Below are 20,112 nucleotides of genomic sequence, written 5' to 3'. Positions count from 1 at the left end.
CCATTAATAAAACTTATATTCAGAGTCAGGCTTCACTGGCTTATATCAAAATGAATCCTCTCCTCTATTTTATCTTCTCTCCTCTTTTTCTTCTTATTTCTTCTCTCTTTTCTTATTTCTCTTTTCACACCTTAATTCTCTCTCTATGAAAAGACTACTAGGGTCTCAGAATTGGGCCAATCACAAATTTTATATCTTTCAAGATTCCCACTTAACTTCCTTGGACCTTAAGTTTTCACGTATGTAAAAGGAGTAACTAAGCCTAGATTATTCCTGAAGAACTTTTCAGTTCTCAATCTATGATCATGGCCTCCCTCTCACAGGTTGGTTCCAAAATGCTAATCTCATTCTTTTAGGATTGACATTGGGACACAGGACCTGAAGCACAGGCAGGGACATCCTGAAGCTCCCTATAACCCACTTTCTACACAGGCAGAATGGCATCAACTTCAAGGATCCTCCCTCCAATGACTTCCACACGGCCCACAACCACACCTTGTATACTCTGACCATGAAATTAGCTCTGAGGTTGTGAGCTAATATATCCCACCTCCTCCAATATTCACTCAGTAGTGTTCAACACTTCTTCCTCATATATTCAATCTTTCTCTCTCTATTTTGCTCATTTAAAAACTACTTCATATTGGATCCCAAATATATCCAAAGGCTGAAACACACTGAATCACCAGCATCAAAGGATTTTTCTGAGGCTTCAAATAGGCTGGGAATATAGCTAATATTGTGGGCCATTGCTTGAATATTGAGTCTTCACAAGACAGCTTACTTGCCTTCCCTTCCCTCATCTCACCTGCTAGAGATTCGTAACCTAATACTTATCATAGGGTATTTTAGAGTACTGGCAAAAGGGAGAGTAATAACCAAGTTAGACTCAAGTTGTCATAGAATTGTCCTGTGGAATATGATTACCTGAACAGATTTTTTAAAAAATGGGGGTGGAATCTGTGTTTTTTCCTATATTACATGATGGAAAATATATATTCCCTGAGGAATGTGGGTTTTTTTTGTATTGGCATTTTTAGACACAGAAGACACCAAGAGCCAAGCAATACTGACTTTAATGTACTATGTAGACCTAGGACTTGCAATTACTCCAACCATCTACACAGGGAGCGGCTGCCAAGGATGACAGCTCAATCCTTCACTACACCTCCCCTATCCTTGTGGGTATGCACACCTAGATAAGACTGTGGTTATAGGACAAAACAACTCATGGCAGAATTTTGAAGGAGTATGAAGATTAGGGTTCTAGGCACCTTGTGCCACTAATTACTTGTATGACCTTGTTAGAGCAAACCACTCTCATTCTTATACCTTGGTGAATACCTAGGAATCTTTCACCACTGTCTCTCAGTCTTGGTTCCTATAATAGAACATTTCTGCACTTAAGACTTAATCACAGCCAGTTCTAGCTAGAATCTGCTGTTGAAACTCTCCCTTGCTGATACAGCACAGTTATAAATTCATCTTCCTCATCCTGAGCAGTTCTGTGTTCCAAGTCCTTTTGGCCCAACAAAAACAGGCTTATCTGGTTCATCTTTAAGAATTTTCTTTGCTATTGTTCCCTGTTCTTTCATCCCATTGCGTCACTCCACCAGCTAAACATCAATACTATGACTAGTCCTTTGTCTGAACAATTTATATAAACAAGCCCTCAGTGGCTCTGGGCCTTCTACTGTACCATTGCAAGTCAGGGCCACCACCCTGCATGCTGCCCTGGGACAGGATGAGACTGAGGTAGGCAAAATGCTCTCCTATCTCTGACTGAGTCACTGTCCATCTGTCCACACCCTCCAATACTGCCCTTAACTGTATCAATAAACCTTTCTGCCCCATCCCAGTGCTGCTGTGTATCATTCTTCTGAACTCCAATCCAAATGTGTACTATGTCTGATAACCTCCAAGATCTCGCCTAGTTCTATGATTTTGAGTTAGTAGACAAAACAAACAAAACCTCACCAAAAAAAAAACAAACAACAAAACAAAACAAAAACAAAAGCATACAACTTGTTATTTGTGAAACAATATCTTCCATTGAGTAAATGCTTTTGGTGTTTCAGACTATAGATCTCATTTTCCTCTGTGACCTAGGAAATGAAAGCACTTTGGCAGACTTAATAAAAAAAATGGTAATATGAGTATTACTGCCATCATTAACCATCAGACAGCACTATTGCTATTCTCTAACTCATAGAACTTTAGTAAATTGTCTAACAAGTTTGCTGCTTATCTGAGGTGAATGTTAAATGTAAAGGTTTCTTTGTTGCAGTTGCTGTTAAAGATATTGAATAAGGGGCAGCTAGGTGGCCCAGTGAATAGAGCTCTGGCCTTGGAATGAGGAGGACCTGAGTTCAAACGGGACCACAGATACACCTACTAGCTGTGTGACCCTGGGCAAGTCATTTAACCATGATTGCCTCAACAACAAAAAACAAACAAAAAAGATATTGGATAAAGAGCTCTACAAATATGCTAAAGCATTATAACTAAAGGCTTAGAGATATGATGATTCCCATCAAAAGTTAGAGAATATATAAAGCCATTATGATTTTTCAACAAATTTGACATTATTTTTAACTTATTTTCATTAAAAAACAAACAAAGATGATATTGCTTGTAGTAATGTATTGACCCACCGTGGTGATGTGATTTATGACACTGGTCAAAGGAATATTAAATGAAAATAACCAAAACTGTGCTCCCTGATCTTTTAAAATGTCATAGGTATCATAATAGCAACTAATACTTAGTATTTGAATACACACACACACACACACACACACACACACACACACATACACACACACAGATTTTTTTTGTTGTCCTAGAATTTTTTAAAATGAGAGAGAGGGAGAGGGAGAAACAGAGACAAAGAAACTGAGATTTTTGCAAAATGGCAATGTAGGCAGCTTCTTCTTTTCTCTGGTCCTTCCCAAGTTCATACCCTGGGCTTTAACCCCTCTGCCACCCTGTCACAGGAAAAAAAAAATCTGATTAAATTCATTCACATTAACTTACTAGGGACTTACAGTGTGACCAGAGGCATTAGCAATGTAAAAAAGAGAAAGGACTAAAGAGAATGAGTATAATTTCAGGTAGAATTTCAGGAACTGGTGGGGAAGGTTTTCAGTACCAAGTCCTTCCTTAGATTAGTCCCTCAGATTATATCAGGTAAAATATTGCTTTTTCAAGAAACAGGTGAGGCTAAACCTGGTTCAGTACTAGGAGTTGAAAACTGAGTTAAGTGACTAGCTAATTTTTGTCTTTAGAAATGTATAGTGATACTCTGAATCAATTGATGAGAGATTGAGAGGGGGGTGGGTAGAGGAAAAGGAATGAAGGAGGGAGAAGAAAGGGAAAAGGAAAAGGAAGGGAGAGGAGAGAGAAAACAATTCATTGAATATTACCTACTACACTGAATATTACAGAAACTACAAAGGAGGGACAAAGTTATAGTGGGGAAAAGAGGAGGATCAAAGAAGGGATGAGACCATCATTTTGGATGGATAGAATGTTATTAATGAAATGTGAAACTGCTGAACTCAAATTTTGCTTTTTTTTTTCTCTCCCAAGGAAAATGATCCTTCATATTGAAAAGAAAAAAATACATATGCTTAGCCTAAGATAAGTATGGAGATATTCAGGGAGAATCAAGTTGATTTCCATAAATACAGATTACTAGGTTCAGACTAGGAACATTTCAGGGTACTGAAAGAAATGGTACATATGATAGTTAAACTCTACCAGTCATCTTTGAAAGATTATCTAAGCTGGGGAAAGCATTAGTGGGCTGGAAAAAGACATACGTCCTAATTTCAAAAAGGTAAAAAAAAAAGTCTACAAACTATAAACTAGTGAACTTCAATTCCTGACAAAATATTAAAATTAACATTGTTAAATAAATAGTTTGTGAATAAGTAGAAAAGAACTTAGCTTCATCAAGAACAAGACATGACAACTAACTTAATTTTAATTTTTGACCAGATTTAGGAGACTCAGAGAAGCTCATCTTATTTTTATGGGCAAGTTAGAGAGATATGAGCTAGATCAGTGGTGTCAAACTAAAATAGAAATGGGGCCACTAAATCATACACAAGAATTCCTGAAGCTGCATATTGACTTAGAAAATCCATTTTAACATTGTGTTCTATTGTATTTACATTTATGTTAAACATTTCTGAGTTTCATTTTAATCTGATTCTGGCAGGACTGGAGGGTGTTGCTGGGCATGTGTTTGACACCTCTGGATTAGATGAAGGTAAAGTCAATTCAGGACTTATTGAAGTCAACAATAAACATCTACTAAGAGTCTACTATGTACAATTCATTTCTACAAATATTTATTAGGTACCTGCCTTGTGCAAGACACTGTGTTGGGTACCGTGGATTCAAAGACAAAATGAAAAATTAATTTCCTGCTTTCAAAGAACTTATGTTCTATGGAAGGATCAATATTTAAACAAAGCATATATAATATAATTTTAAGATTTGGAGTATTCTAACAGGTCACTGAACTAGGCAATGGAAATAAAAAAATAAAAAAGACAATGGAAATAAAAAATATATCTCACCAGGCACAAAATAAATAATCATTAACGGACTGATAGAGGGAGTTCTCTAGTGGATCTGTCTTTGGTTCTATATTGCTTCCCATTTTTATCAGTGATGTTGATAAAGAAATCAATGACATGCTTATAAACTTTGTAGATAACACAGAACTAGGAGACATATTTATCTAAACACCTAACATATTGAATGACAGTCAGGATGCAAAAATATATAAATAAGTTAGAACAATGGGCCAAATCCATTAAGGTGAAACATAATAGAGATGAATGTAAAATTCTACACTTGAATTTAGAAATGAATTTCATTATTGTTAGATGCTGAAGATAGATTAGGAGCACTTTATCAAAAATATTTTTAAAAGATCTGATTATTTGAGGCTTGCAAACTCAATATGAGTTAATAGTGCATCTTGGTAGCCAACAGGCAATATGATTTTAGTCCCATTAATTGAAAGTGATAGTCCTACTGAATTCTATCCTGGTCAGACAATATCTAGAATATTTCACAGGTGCCATACTTTAGCATCTGCATAACATCCTGAAGATTGGGAGCAGAGGCCTTAATATCCACTCGAAGGAACCAGAGAAATATCATCAGAAAAAGAGAGATTTGAAGAAAAGCAATAAATCTCTCTTCAAGTACTTAGAAGGTTACTCTACAGAAAAAGAATGAGACTGGTTCTTCTTGGCCTGAGAGGGAAGAATTACCAGGAAAGAGAAAAAAAAGTATCAGGAAAGCAGATTTCACCTTGACGAAGGAAAGGACAATCTTCTTGAAAATTAAGAGATATAGAGAAATAAAGTGGAATGCTTTAGGAGTTAATGGGTTGTCCTTTCTTTGAGGTCTTTAAATGAAGGCTGGATAATCACTTATGGTGGATACTGTAGAAAACATTATTCATCAGCTGTGTATTATACTAGATGGTTTTTGAGTTTCCTTCTAACTCTTATTCTATATTTACATGAGTCTTATACTGTAGGGCAAAGTTATATGGAACATACAAAGTACAGAATGTCCTAAAAGTCTTAGTTTTTTGGGACCTCTGCATAAAAACACAGTTTACTATCTCAAGGAGGTTATAATCTAGTTGAATTTCTAGATATGGGAGCCAAGTAACAAATGAGAACCTTGACTAAGAATACACAGAATACATATAGATATATATGTATGCATATAACATATATACATGCATATGTATATATAATTAACTACTCTATCACAATCCAATTGTAATATTTTATTGTGATGCAGAGGTGATCCTAGATTCTTCAAGGCTATGTGAATACAAGTTTTTCAAGGTGGAAAGCCTTTGAATACAAGTTTGGTGATAGGATATATGTCTGTCAACTTAAGTTCAGAGAGGTTCAAAATCAGAAAACTAGCCATTAGGTGATGAATGTTTTTTGATCATAGTGACTATCTTCTTAAGCAAAAAATGGTTGCATACAAAACAAATATAATCACGAGTGATTGAGGTATTGGAGAATGAAAGTTAAATAACAATAAGCATCAAATTATTTAAAAAGCAATCATGTAACAGATGATAAATGATGAAATTAACGATTTAGATGAGAGTTATGCCTTCAGATGAGTGGGAGATGTTTAGTGTAGGCTGGAAAGTTTTCACAGAGGAGGGACTTAAGCCTGGATATTGTTCTGTAGATAGAGCAAGGTCAATCAGAAAAAAAGTTACTATAATTATTTCTCTAAAGAGTAAGTATACTATAATCTCCCAAATCTTTTTTCTATATACGTTCTAAGCATTGACGTCTTTATGTTAATTCCATACATGAGCTTTAGAAAGTACTGAACTTGACCATAACTTTTGGCCAATGACGGCATAGTAACATCCTTCATTCTAATCCCACTACCATGAGTTAAACAAAAGCTGATTGGCTAAACTAAAGGTTATTGATTCAAAAGGTTGGAAATGAATCTATCACCATGAGTATATACAAACAACTTCAGTACACTTGAGTAAACAGAAGGAATCTTAGTCTGCAAATCAGGACACTTGGGTTCTCAACTTAACCCTACCATTTACTTTTTATGGGGCCATAAGCAAATATGGTACAGGAGAAAGAACATTTACTCTTGAGTCAGAGGACTTGGATTCATGTCCTACTTCTTATGTTTACTCCCTTTGTGAGTTTGCACAAGTCATGTCACCTCTCTGGGCCTCAATTTTTTCATCTATAAAATGAAGGAGTTGGCCTAGATGGCCTCTGAGATCTATTCTAGTTTATTTATCTGTTTAGGTCTCAGTTTCATAAGCTATAAAATCAGATGGTTGCATAAGATGATCTCTTGTGTCTCTACATTTTAAGTTTCCTTTTATTGGAAACTATCAACTAGTTCCTTTTATAGAGAATCCCAAATTACCAGTATCATTAAATACCATTTTGAATCCATTAGATTCAAGAATGGTATGAAATATTTGATTTGAAACTATAAATGGAAACCATTTCCTAGAGATACTGGAGAGCTAGATGATTCTTTGCAGTGACTGGAACATAGTAGGTACTTTGGAAATGCTTGTTGACTTGGTAGGCTAGACTTCATGAGGTCTAATTTTCCCTTTCATCTCTAAGAGCCTATGTTCTAAGTTATAACCAGAGATGTGTTGAAGCCAGCTTGAAAGAGCTCACAAAAGCCAGTTGTTGAATTTTCAGTGTGAACATTTACACTTTGGAAAATTGGCAAACACTACAATTCAGGACTTGATTTACTGCTTTATGGTTGTTTAGACCCAAGAAGGTGATGGAGATTATGTATTATAGAATACAGATGAAACTTAAAAGTGTATGGAGTGCATTTTTTTTTCTGGAGAGCTAGTTGTTAATCATTTACCAGCACACCACTGGGTATAACTCACTTGGGGGTACAAATATACTATTGTGAATAAGTCCTAGAAAGGATAGCACCAACAGAGGCTCCTGAAATTTCTGGCCACTACTAGTCATAATACTTCAAGTTTCAGTTTGGGTCTATGTGAAGAAGAGCAATGCTATATGTACTTAGATTTTTACCACGGCTACCATGATCCTAGTATGTTTCTTAATATTTACTTTTTTGCCTTGTAGACACTACCATGAACCTCATCATATACTCATGACTCAGTTACAGAAAATAGTTTTCACAATACCATCTAGTTTTAGAGTTAGAAAAAACCTTATATGTCATCGATGTTAACACTGTCATTTACTACTCAGAAGAAGAATATAGAGGATCAGAGAGATGAATGACTTTCTCAAAGCCACTGTTAGTAAGTATAAAGCCGAGATTAAAAATCAGTTCATCTGACTCCAGATCCCAAGTCCTTTCCACCATTCTAGACCTCTATTTTTTTAACCTCCTCAGTTTAGAAATAGGACAATTGAAATTGAAAGCAGATATTTTAACATCATCCAGCATAATTGTGAATGATCCAAGACTAGAACTTAGTTTCCCAAAGTCTTGGTTTGGTATTCTTTCCCTTCTATCAAAATGCCTATTGTTCACGAGTCAAAGCTCATACCTTTCATGTACTCTAGTCCTCTATTATTTAGGGGGCTTCTTTTCTTTTCTTTTAAGAACAGTTAGGCATTAGAAAAGGAAAATGGGTACCTAGATATAGATGCATTCTTACTAGAATGTTCCTAAGCACAAACAAAAGCACTTTCAGGTGCTAGGGTATGAATTCTGCACTATTACTATATTGCAGCGTTTCATGCTAAAAGTATACCCCCAGGAACCTCAACTCATAATTGTTCTTTTTAATGTCTCTGCAGGTTCTTAAAAATCCAGAGGAAGGTAAAGTGCTCACAAATAGCCAGAGCTCAGCACAGAAGCTCCAACTTCTTCCCACAGTTGGGCTATTAGCACTTCAATAGACACAAGAATACCTATGATATCTCAACTAATCCATTCCTTTGCCACTCCTTAGGAGTGAGTGATGATAGAGCAGAATTAGCATTAGCTTGGCCCTCTGAACAGCCAGGTCCCTTCAGCATACTTTTCATCTCTGTTCTATCTGCCTCTCTCTTTAAAGAAATAATCCTTTCCTTTTCTGTAGTCTGACAAAAGTAGGCAAATCTCACAGCAGGTCACATTTTTTTTTTGATTTGTAAACTTTATAGCACCTGATTGCTGGTCTTTGTAATAAAAGGAAAAAAAGCTAGAGTAACTCATAAGCCCCTAATTCAGAGGAGTCCAAATGATGATAACTACGTTGGGAGTGGCTGAATAAATAAACAAAGATTAGGAAGCCATGACTCTAAGGTCAAAATATTTGCCCCAGTACTGTTCAATAAAGACTACAATTGCTAAAGCACTCATTAAAGCTACTACTCTTAATTCTCAAGGGAGGCACTGGACTTTTCAGTATAAGGCCCATCTCTGGCAAATCTTGTTTCCAGTGTCAGAATGTTATGTTCACTGTAAATGAAGCCTTCACTTTTTCCCCTCCATAGAGTGTAAACTTTTTAAAGGCAGGATTTATTTTTCATCTTTTTCTTTATATCCTCAGCACCTATCACTGGATTTTGTACACCTAAGGCACTTGACAAATACTCATTCAATTGAGCTGAATAAGTAACAGTGAAAAGCAATGTAAGATTTGTTTGAAAGAATAGAGACCATAGGCTGGAGGTGAGGCTGGAGAAATTCAACAGTTTTACTGCCCCCTTTTAAACCATGTCTTCACAGTGTGGCTTCATTATTTAGTTTGAAATAAATTCCTAGAAAACTGGACAACCTAGACCCAAAAGTATAAAAACACATTTCAAAGGCAAATATAAATTATTTGGGTATCATCTCTTCCTTTAGCCATTCTCCTCTATTTGGGTAAAAATAGAAAGATGAGATCAGAAAGAATTTTTAGGTGGGAAGAAGGGATCTTAACCTGAGATATCATCAATTTAGTAAAAGGCTACCAATACAGATTAGCACCCTCTTGCCAATTTATAATCTTAGAGAATTGCTTGAAGAACCCAGAAATTAATGTCTTGGCCAGGTTTATGCAGCCAGTATACAGCAGAGGTGAGACCTGAACACAGGCATTCCTGACTGCAATCCTCTCTCCATTAAACTAGGATTCTTACAATTCCTTAAATGTCAAGGTTAACAGTGATGGTAATTATTTTAAGGGCAGTAGTTGATGCTAGGCTGCCTTTCACAAACTGTAAGAAGCATTCCCTGAATCTTGCTTTAACCTTATGTTAGGAAACAGAAATGTAAAACCAGTAAAGTAACAGAAAAGGAAGAAGTACGCATCACTAAACAGGAACCCATTTTGCTCTCTTTATTTTTGAAGAAAATGGTATCCAAACCTGACACCAGGTGTGTATGTGTCTACAATAGAAATTACATATGTGTGTGCATGCATATGTGTATATATATATATATACATTCTCAACATACATATGTATATACTATATTTACACATGCATACATACATATAATTTTCAAACTTTTGCACAAATATTCATTTTATTCTAACAATAACCTTTCATTTGAGAGGGAATGAAACAGAGATAGTCAGGCTAAATGATTTTCTATGGGTCAAGTGGTCGAACCTAGACTATGCAAAGTGTGGGCTTTTGCTCTTGTGATCATCAAAAGAGAGGTGTTGAAGGAGGGGTGTTGAGCTAATTTAATTGATGGAACCTACCTGTTGTCACCTTCTCTGGAAAAGAAGATGGAGAAAGTCTGAACATTCCCTCTTGCATCTGCAGGTGGACGCCAGCTGAGACGAACAAAGCGACTGGAAACCAAGACAGGGACCACATCTCGGGGAGCAGAGGGGAGGACACTGGAACTTGGGGTAGCTAAAGGGGAAGGAGAGGAATCAGTCAGAGGGGCTGATGGAACAGAGGCATTTGTAAGGGTGGGAACTATGGCAGTAGGTGGAGCTAATTCAGGGACAAAGACAGAAGACAGAAACATGAATAAAAGTGGATGGGAGGAAAAACAAAGAGAGTGCTAATAATAAAACAATGTCACAAACATATTTACAGTCTAATTAAGAAACTATCAGCCACTGAGAGCAACAACAATCTCAGGTCTCTTAGTTTTGGGCTCTTCATAAGGATCAGTAATACTAAACTTGTGTCCATACATCAAAATAGCTGAATATGGCTCAAAAGACAACTGTTGCAACAGCCCCGAATCACTGAATGTTTGGTTAGCTCATGAGTAATTAAATGTGAGCATCCCTCTTCCAGAGAGATTATATGATCATAGAGTCACTGATTAAGCTAGAAGTGACATCAAAAGCAATCTATCTATCTATCTGTCTGTCTATCTTGTCTGTCTGTCTATCTATCTATCTGTCTGTCTATCTATCTTACCAGCAATAATAATGAAGATAATAATTTGAACATGTTATCTTTATATAAATTATCTCATTTAATCCTTAGAACAATACTTTGAGGTAAGTGCTATTATTATCTTTTTCCCCCAGATGCAAAACTGAGACCCAGTGAGATTAAGAGATATCTACAGGTTTATAAAGCTTAAAAAAAAAAGTCTAAAGTGACATTTGAACTCAGGTCTTTCTCTGTCAAAATCTTAACTCTATTCATGCACCAACCACCAGATAACAGACAGTCCTAGCTTTATGTAAATTTGCGTTATGCAAATTTATCTCCTGGGCAGGCAGGAGCTAGGGCTGTGACTCCAGTTCTTTGCAGGGGGCTCTGAGGGTGGCTGGATCGTCACCACTGCACCAGGGTCCTCAGCTCCTGGTACTGAAGCTGCTGGGCAGCAGAGCCATGGAAGGAGCAGGGACTCAAAGAGGCTTATGATGGGAAGAGGAGGTCTGAGGAACAAAAAGGTCTACTTACATTAAGAAATATAAAAAACAGTGTTCTACTAATATTTTCTCATTTGTTTTCAGGACAGTCCCATGAGGTGGAGTTGATCTTATTATTGCTTTATTATTATTTTACAGAAGAGTAAACTGAAGTGAAAAGACAATAAATGACAGGCCCAAGGTCACTTAGTTTCCTAAAAATATTTTCTTATATACTACAGTAATTTAAATTGGAATTTGAGAAAGACTTGCTGTGTTCAATGCCTCCCAAATGGCAATCTCCTCCCCATTTTGTATAGCATCCTCCAACTTCACCCTCATTAAAACAATATATGTACATGTATCTGTAAAACCTTTATTTGCTTGGCAATATTCAAGGCACATTTCTGAAAAGCTATATCTTATACAAGATAAGAAATTTTGCAAAGATACTACAGGCTTAGACTAGATGATGAGGACTATCCCATAAGCAAGGCTATGACTAATTACAAAGTCAAATGATCTCCAAGAAAAGATCTATAAGCAAGTAATTTTCAACATCTTAGAACTACTACAGAATATATTCTTTATCAAAATGAAGTTATTGATAAATTATAAAGATATATTTCATCTTTAAGAAAAAGAAAGGAAAAAAAGATGTTCCCAAGATTATAGTGAGGATAAAGTAAAATAATGCTTGCAAACCACTTTGTAAACCTTAAAAATTTATATAAATTCAAGGTATAATTATACTATTTAATTTAAATGCAGGGATTATATTTTAAAGGTTTAGAAAGCTTGCTTATTTAATCATCACAAGTTTAAAAAATAATAGTTCTCATCCTTCCTACTACAGATCAGTAAGCTTGACTACATTCCTTGAACATTTGGAAGTGCTCATTTAGAAAAGAAAGTGGTGATCAGTAAGAGCCAGTATGGATTCATTAAGAAGAAATCATGCAAGACAAAGTATGCAGATTTTTTTAATGATGTCACTAGACTAGTAGGTCAGGTAAATGACAAAGATATGATGATGTACATAGATTTCATTGAAGCATCTAACAAATTCTCTCACAGTTTCCTTGTGAGAAAAATGGAAAGATATGGTATTTATTATAGATATTGTGGATCCAAAACATTCTTCAGGAAGGGGTTGTCTAAATATTTTTGAAGTCACTTCCAACTCTAAAATGATAATACTGTAAGCCTGGATAACCTTTTCTTCAAAATTATATTAGCCATAAATTTTCAGAGACCCTTTTTAAATCATCTAATTCATTCAATTGGTGTAACCTAGCTTCTAAGAATCACAGAAATGTAAACTTAGAAGAAACCTTAGGGATTATCTATTCCAACTCCCTTCCTCCATTGATAACAAAACTGACACTCTAATCTAAGAGGTTAAATGGTTCAAGTTCTCACATCTAATTAGTCATAGACTTGGGTCTAGAACCAGTATCTTGTAATGACCATTTCAGAGTTTTACCACTATGCCACATTACCTTTCTATTGAGCTATCTGTAATGAAAGTAGCACTTTCAACTATTTGTTTAAACCTACTTGCTTAAAGTGTAAATTTTAAGGACAGAAATAGAATAAAAATGAGATCACTAGGTTCATGCTGTTCATAATTAAATTATAAAACAAAGCTGGCTGTGAAGAGTCTTTTCTTTCCCACTGACTTTTAATGCAAAATTAGAGATAGATTCTTATGGGATAAAGTCTAATATGTTGAGCTAAAATGTAAAAAATTATTTTGGTGAGGTTTTTTTTTTCCAGCACCCTTTCCTCATTTTGGCAAACTTCCATTTATCTACAGTTGCCCCCCAGCTCCCTAATACTGCCCATATCTCCACCTAACCGCACCATATGCACTAAAGACCTTTCCTCACCCATGCCTTCCTTCTATGACACAGACAAATATAGTCATCAAAACATTCATATCTATTTTCCATTTGCCACCAATTATACTGACATCTGATCTTTGAGTCTCTTGGTTTTTCCTTGAACATTCTCTTTCCCATTCAGAGGCTACTGGAAGGTTCGAAATATGCCATTCCAATACTTGTATTTGTGAGTATTTCCAATACTTATATACCAAAATGCTAATATTGCTTTGTGGGAATCAATCCTGCTCTCTGGAGGTTACCAGTGTTCGAGCTGCCAAATCCAATCAATGGACTTTTCTTAATCTCCAGCTTACTTGACCTTTCAGGTAATAACATGTTCTTAGATACATTCCTCCCTTGGTCTCTATGACATTGTTTTTTCCTGATTCTTCCTGTATCTATACGACTGCTTCTTCTAAGTCTTCTTACTTCCATTAGTCAGGTCCTGGCTGCTTAACATGATTGATCACCCCAAAATTTTTCACTGAGCCCCACTATTTCTTTCTCAATATACTCTCCCTTGGCAAAGTCATTAGCTTCCATAATTTCATTTTTTTAAAAATTCAGTTTATGCAAATACATATACATACATACATACAGATACAGATACATATACATATACTCACACAGTCCTAATCTATATTCTGAACTTCAAAACCAAATGTCAGCTGCTTTTTGTACCTCTTTACCCATTAAAATCTCAAACTTATCATATCTAAAATATAAAGCATTGTATCCCCCTACATCTTAAAAAAAACAAAAACCCTCCATTTTTTCCTATTTCTATTCAAGGGTACCAACATAGTTTCAGTCACCCAGTTCTATAAACTTGGAATAAACTCTGAATGTTCCTTCTTCTGCCATCAACCCCCTCACCCTATATACCCCTCACATTGCATGTTAAAAAGAGGGTAGAATTTGAGTCAGAGGAGATAATTAATAATAACAATAATAATAATAATAATTAGGATTTATAAAGCACTTACATATGTTAATTCATTTTATTTTTGTAGCCACCCTGGGAGGTTGGTGCTATTATCATTCTTATTTTAAAGATGAGGAAACTGAGACAGACCAGGAATAAGTGACTTACCCAGGGTCACACAGCTATAAAGTATCTAAAACTAGATTTGAATTCAGGTCTTCCTGACTCCTGGTCCAGTGTCCTATGCACTATGCCATGTAGCTGCTTCTTGTTTTGAATTCTAGTTTAGCTACTTAAAACCTTGTACCCCAAACACATTCACAAGCACTTCCCATTTGATATTATTTAAAAGCAAATCTGGACTGTGGGTCTGTTGGTTTTTTCCTTAAGAATTGTTCTCATGCATGGAATGATGATGGTTCAGAACTGTATTGATCAGATATTCCCATCTGCCAAAACGTGGTCATTATAGCTCCCAAAATATTCTATAAGGATAAGAATAAGGACTCAGGGACTATAACTTCTGGGTCAAGCTACATCGGTTAGGGTCATTTGTTGCTAGCTGATTAAGACTATGAATTTACTAAACACAGAATCAACACTAGGGATAATCACTTCCTTTATCTTATATAACCTCCAGATTTTAGTATCAGCTTTGTATGTACTTATTAGTTATACCTTGTTATATTTAATTAATTCAATAACCACATCACATTCAGTCATACATACATACATACATACACACACATACATAGAGTACTTAAGTTATTCTCCATTCATTAAAAATGAAACAAACAAAAGCCACTCTTATCTGTCCCAAATATATCCAGTCCAGATTTCTCTCTCTCCTTTTCCTCTCTATCTCTTTCTGAAGCATCCTTGTGAAATAGCCATATTGAGAATCTATGAAAAATTAATTTGTGCTCAATTGTTAGTGCATTAATTTATTGCTCATCTGAAAAGTCCTACGCCTTCACACCAATCACTAATGGTGGTAATTTCAGCACACCTTTGGAAGAAACTATTTTACACTGAGGCATCTTTTAGCAGTACTTCAATTTACTCAATGACAAGGAAGGCCAGTACTGAAGCTGGGTGTTATAATCTACCATCTCTTTTTGGCTGGCTATTTATAATACTGACTAGAAGCAGGCTAAGATATCACACTTCATCCATAAATGTCCCCATGTACCATATGGTAAAATCCAACCTTATTTTTTTTTTAAGTTTGAGGCTTCTAAATATTAAAGTGTGCCAATTCTGGACCATCTAAATCTAAAGATGCACACACACATGTATGTGTGTGTGCATGTATATACATATATAATAGTTTATTTAAAATATGTACAGTCTAAATAAATTAGCAATTTAGAGGAAGTAGTTTTGATTAAAATGCTTGACAGATTTATTTGAAAGGACATTTACAAAACACTATAGTAACTATAGGCTTGGGGAAATCTACTAAGGGTTATTAAGACCTTTAGAAATAACATATAATGGTTCAGTGGTATTTAATTGAGCTTTCTACCAAGAGTTCCCATCTCTAGTAGAATGTAAGCTTATTAAGGGAAGGGACTATTTTTTTTCATTATTGTGCTTGCATTCACAATTCCTACTACAGGGTATTTTCAAATAGTAGGAACTTAATATGTTTGTTGGATTGAATTGAGCTATCCTCAACTAAAAAGATCTGATTGCTCCCCTCTTGGAGGACCTTCTCTGAATTGGCGATCGTCCCTATAGACAAGGAAGTCACACTAGTTTGTTGCTGTTGCTGTTGTTGTTGTTGTTGTTCTTGGTATCTCTTCTGACTGTCCTTCTCAGCTCAATTGTACTCAGGTAGCACCACTAAAACTCAGTACAGAACTAATCAGAAATGATTTGCCTTTTTTTGAAGAAAAAAAAAAGGACCTTTTTTCTAAAAGAAAAGGGACTGATTTTTAAGAACACATGGCCTTTTCATTCTGTATATGAGGATTCATTTTGTGCTTATTAACACTCCATGCTTCCCCCTAACAACAACTTGTCTTAGAAGAAGTTCTCAATAAGGAACCGATCATGATCTTCTTTCTTTGCCCCTGGAGGCCTAATCTCCAATCTGGCCTTAATCTCACAGTCCCATTACAGTTGCCATGGTTACAATTTCTTTATCTGTTGTCATGGAGAAGAAGAGACTCTATCTCTTACCTCTGTAACATATATTTTCTTAACTATGTTGTTCCATTATAGCAAAGTCCAGAAAGAGAAGTTGATATTTGGTTTAATGCAAAAAAACCACCTTTAAAATCTTAAAAATCACATTCAATACCATAAAAATACAGAAAATTCCTCAATGATAATTATAAGACAGTATTTGGTTATATTTTTAATATAGATTATGAAAGATTTTTCCCCAAGGTTTTTTTTTGACTATGCAGTGTTTATGGACATTAATTTACTCTATGCTCATTAACAGTGCATGACCTGTGCTACCTAAGCAGAGAATGAAGGATGATATGATATATTCATAAAAATGCAAAAAATATTTAATTTGCATTAAACATTAGATCAACCACTGAGCTTATTTCCCTGTCCCACTTGAAATTCTCATACCCTAGGCTGCTAACTAAAACAATATGCATACTACCATGAAAGAACCTGACTATTTTCATTAGCTGTGTCTCCTTGTTCTTTTGAAGATAAGAGAAGAAAATGAAAAGATATCATTAGTGAGAATGATGGCAACATTTTAATTTTCCAAGGATATAGTACCTACAAAGATGTTTCTTTCCCTCTTCCCTTCAACATCAAACTAAAGCAGTTTACTGCCCATAAGTAAGCTATTAGAGTAGACTTCATTGCAAATAAAATCCAACTCAGTTTAAAGCTAGTAAAATTCACTATAGAGGCTTAAGGGACACAACATAGCTGTCAGAGGCAGAGTTTTTTTTTTTAATAGATTGATTTTAAATAGTTGAAAATTATCAGGATTAATATATTCCTGAAATCACATACCACTTTCAACAGTCAAGGAATCATTGCTTTTATATGAATCTTGTCAAAAATGGAAAATATTTGATCTATTTGAAATTTCTGACAGTGAACTACCTTTCACTTTTAATTAAGAAAAGTGTTGGGAACTAATATTGTCCATGCTGTCCATTTTCAACTTTTGTTTCTAGATTTAAAAATAAATAAGCATATAGTATTTTAATTTAATTCACCAGCAAATATTTTATGAGCTCACATTGCATGTCCAGACCTTTGCTAAGCAATGTTCAGGTTGGATACCATGATTACTGAGGTTCCTTCTAACTCTGAGAGTTGTATGATGTATATGTGTAAATATATATATATGTATATATGTATATGTGTAAATATATGTATATATATGCACACATACATGTGCATATACATATATAAAGATATAGATACACATGTACATATGTGTGTATTAATATATATCCATACAAATATACATATAAAGATCAGCAGCTTCTCTGAAATTTATAGTGTTAGAACATTTCCTACAGCATTGTGACTCACCCAGATTAACACTAGAGTTGTAATGTCATGTAGTGGACAGAGATCAGGCCTACAAATCAGGAAAACCTGGCTTCAAGTCTTGCATTTGCATATACACACATACATTCAAACATACAAACTGTATGTATACATACAGATAAACAATATAGTCATATATTAAAATGTGTATTGCATGCATGTGTATTCACATATATGATGCTACAGGTATATGTATATACATGTACACTCTAGGTAGTCATATGATAATGTATATATACTACATAATGTACATGCATACATACATATGTCAACTAAGATGTTAAAGAGCAGTGTGTATATATGTATATACATAAACATACGTGTGTGTGATCGATGTGTGACATATAGAAAAGTATCTAAATTATGAATAGGTTGACCTCCAAAAGTTTGTTTTGTAAGTCATTGATTAAAAATTGGAGTATACTTTCTTTTAGGAATAATTTATTTTCAAAGATGGTTAGAATTTCAGAGCAACATAGTATATAAATCCTTTTCTAACCCATATTACACCTGAGCCATAGCATTAAGAGATCTTAATTTTAAAAACTCTTTTTAAACAACTAGATATGCTCTGAATGCAAGTCCCTTGCAGCAAGAAATTTCTTTTATCCTTCGAACTGGGTACTCTCTTCCCTCACTTTCTAGACTGGTCCTTCTAATTACAGAGTGTCAGAAAGAGCACGGTTAAGGAAATGAGCAGATATTGCTGATGTGGGAAGTGGAATGGAGGTTAAATGGAGGGCTCTAGTGAATTCTAGGAGAGTAGTTCTTTACAGTGATAAGAGATGGGAGGGACTGCTGCTGCTAGTCCAAGGATTTCTGCCATTGGGTTTAATACTGGTGGTATAAGTTTTCAGGCCAAAGGGGAGAAGAAAAAGTATTTTCACAGCTGGACATGATGGAGAGGGATAAAAAGCAAACAGAAGCCACAGGTGGGGAATTCAAGTACATTGTTAAAACATTTATTTAATAGGAGAAAACATGCTGTGGGGAAGGGAGAGGTAGAAAGCTACCTCTTCATTTATGTAGTGGTTTTTAAGTAAATGTTTGCAAGTAGGGAAATGTTTATTTAAACTGACCTGCTTATAGTATTTCGATACTCAATACTATAGGTCACTTATAGATTAGATTTTATATCTATGCTGCCCTAGGAATCTGACCACTGTTTATAAGACTGCTTTTAGGGGAAAATATACCACTTCCTTCATTTCCAAACAACTTTATTGGAAGCAAAATTATATGGTTTTGACTACAAGAACTATAGTAATTAAAAAGACAATGAGATCAATAAGGACTAGAGTGATTATGAAAGGATTTATAGAGAATGTGGGAGTCCTAAGATCATAGATCGTACATGTAGAAGAGATTATCTAGTACAAACTCTCCTTTACATTTTGTCAGGGGAAGAAACAAAAGCAGAGAGATTGAGTGCCTTTTGTAAGATCACTCAATTAATAATTATCAGAAGATTGTGAAGGAATATATAGGAAAGATGCAGAGAGTCAATTTTCTTCCTGCTTAATTGTACCCTTCAAATCCCAAAGAGAAGGATTAAGTCCATCATGGTATATGACTTAGTATTCACACATAAGCACAATTCTAGGATAAGATACTTTCTTCTAGTACTTCCCAGAAAAAAAAAAATCATTTTGCTGTCACTTTAATGTACATACTACATTGAACATATATTTTACACATTTATTAGCCACAAAATGATGGGCTTACAAATATATGCAACATTTGTGTATTTCCCCAAGATATAAAATTCTCCACATTTAACATAAATACCCTATAATTCATGCTATTTTATTCTACCAGGCTGATTTGTATGGAGAAAGTCAAGCATGGAACATTTCTACAAAACTCTTTTTCATGGTGGGATGTTCTCATGACAATTACTTAGAAAAGTGCACCAAAAGTGGTATTTAAGTCAGTGAGGACAAATTCATGTTTTCTGTAAATATTCACTAACTCCTTCCTAGTAATTGAAACCTTAGGAACTGAATATTTTTTCTGGGATGGTAAGCTGAATTGAAAGCTCTTATTCTTCTGACAAAGAAAGCAAAGGAATAGAAAGCTTACATAATTTTATTTCACTATCTTAGGCCTTAATATGCCTTGGGTCTCTTTTTTTTCCTCCCTAATAGTCATAAGTACTAAATGAAAAGTCATTGATAATTATTTTAATGGATTCATGTTTAATTGGAACAATTTGCATAAGAATGTCAATTCCAAAATTTCCATGAGGGGGGAAAAAAATTCCTGTAAATCTTTACCCCTGGATATGCAACTTGTCTGGCTTAAAGAGATTCTTTTTCCTTTTCTTTCTTTCTTTCTTTCTTTCTTTCTTTCTTTCTTTCTTTCTTTCTTTCTTTCTTTCTTTCTTTCTTTCTTTC

General features: G+C 34.9%; 1 protein-coding gene across 1 annotated transcript in view; it reads right to left on the bottom strand.

Annotated features, from left to right (window-relative positions):
• Positions 1-20,112, bottom strand: part of DCC (DCC netrin 1 receptor) — a gene marked incomplete at its 5' end in the record, with an annotated part of 954,021 nt that overhangs the window by 417,373 nt on the left and 516,536 nt on the right. The window contains one exon of the mRNA XM_027869065.1: positions 10,238-10,394. Within this exon, the coding sequence (XP_027724866.1) occupies positions 10,238-10,394 (157 nt within the window). The remainder of the gene's footprint in view (positions 1-10,237; positions 10,395-20,112) is intronic.

This window comes from Vombatus ursinus, unplaced genomic scaffold (genome assembly GCF_900497805.2).
Source record: "Vombatus ursinus unplaced genomic scaffold, bare-nosed wombat genome assembly UNPS02014791.1, whole genome shotgun sequence".
Classification (NCBI taxonomy): Eukaryota; Metazoa; Chordata; class Mammalia; order Diprotodontia; family Vombatidae; genus Vombatus; species Vombatus ursinus.
Note: the sequence above shows the minus strand (reverse complement) of the source record. Positions and strands in the feature narration are given on the sequence as shown.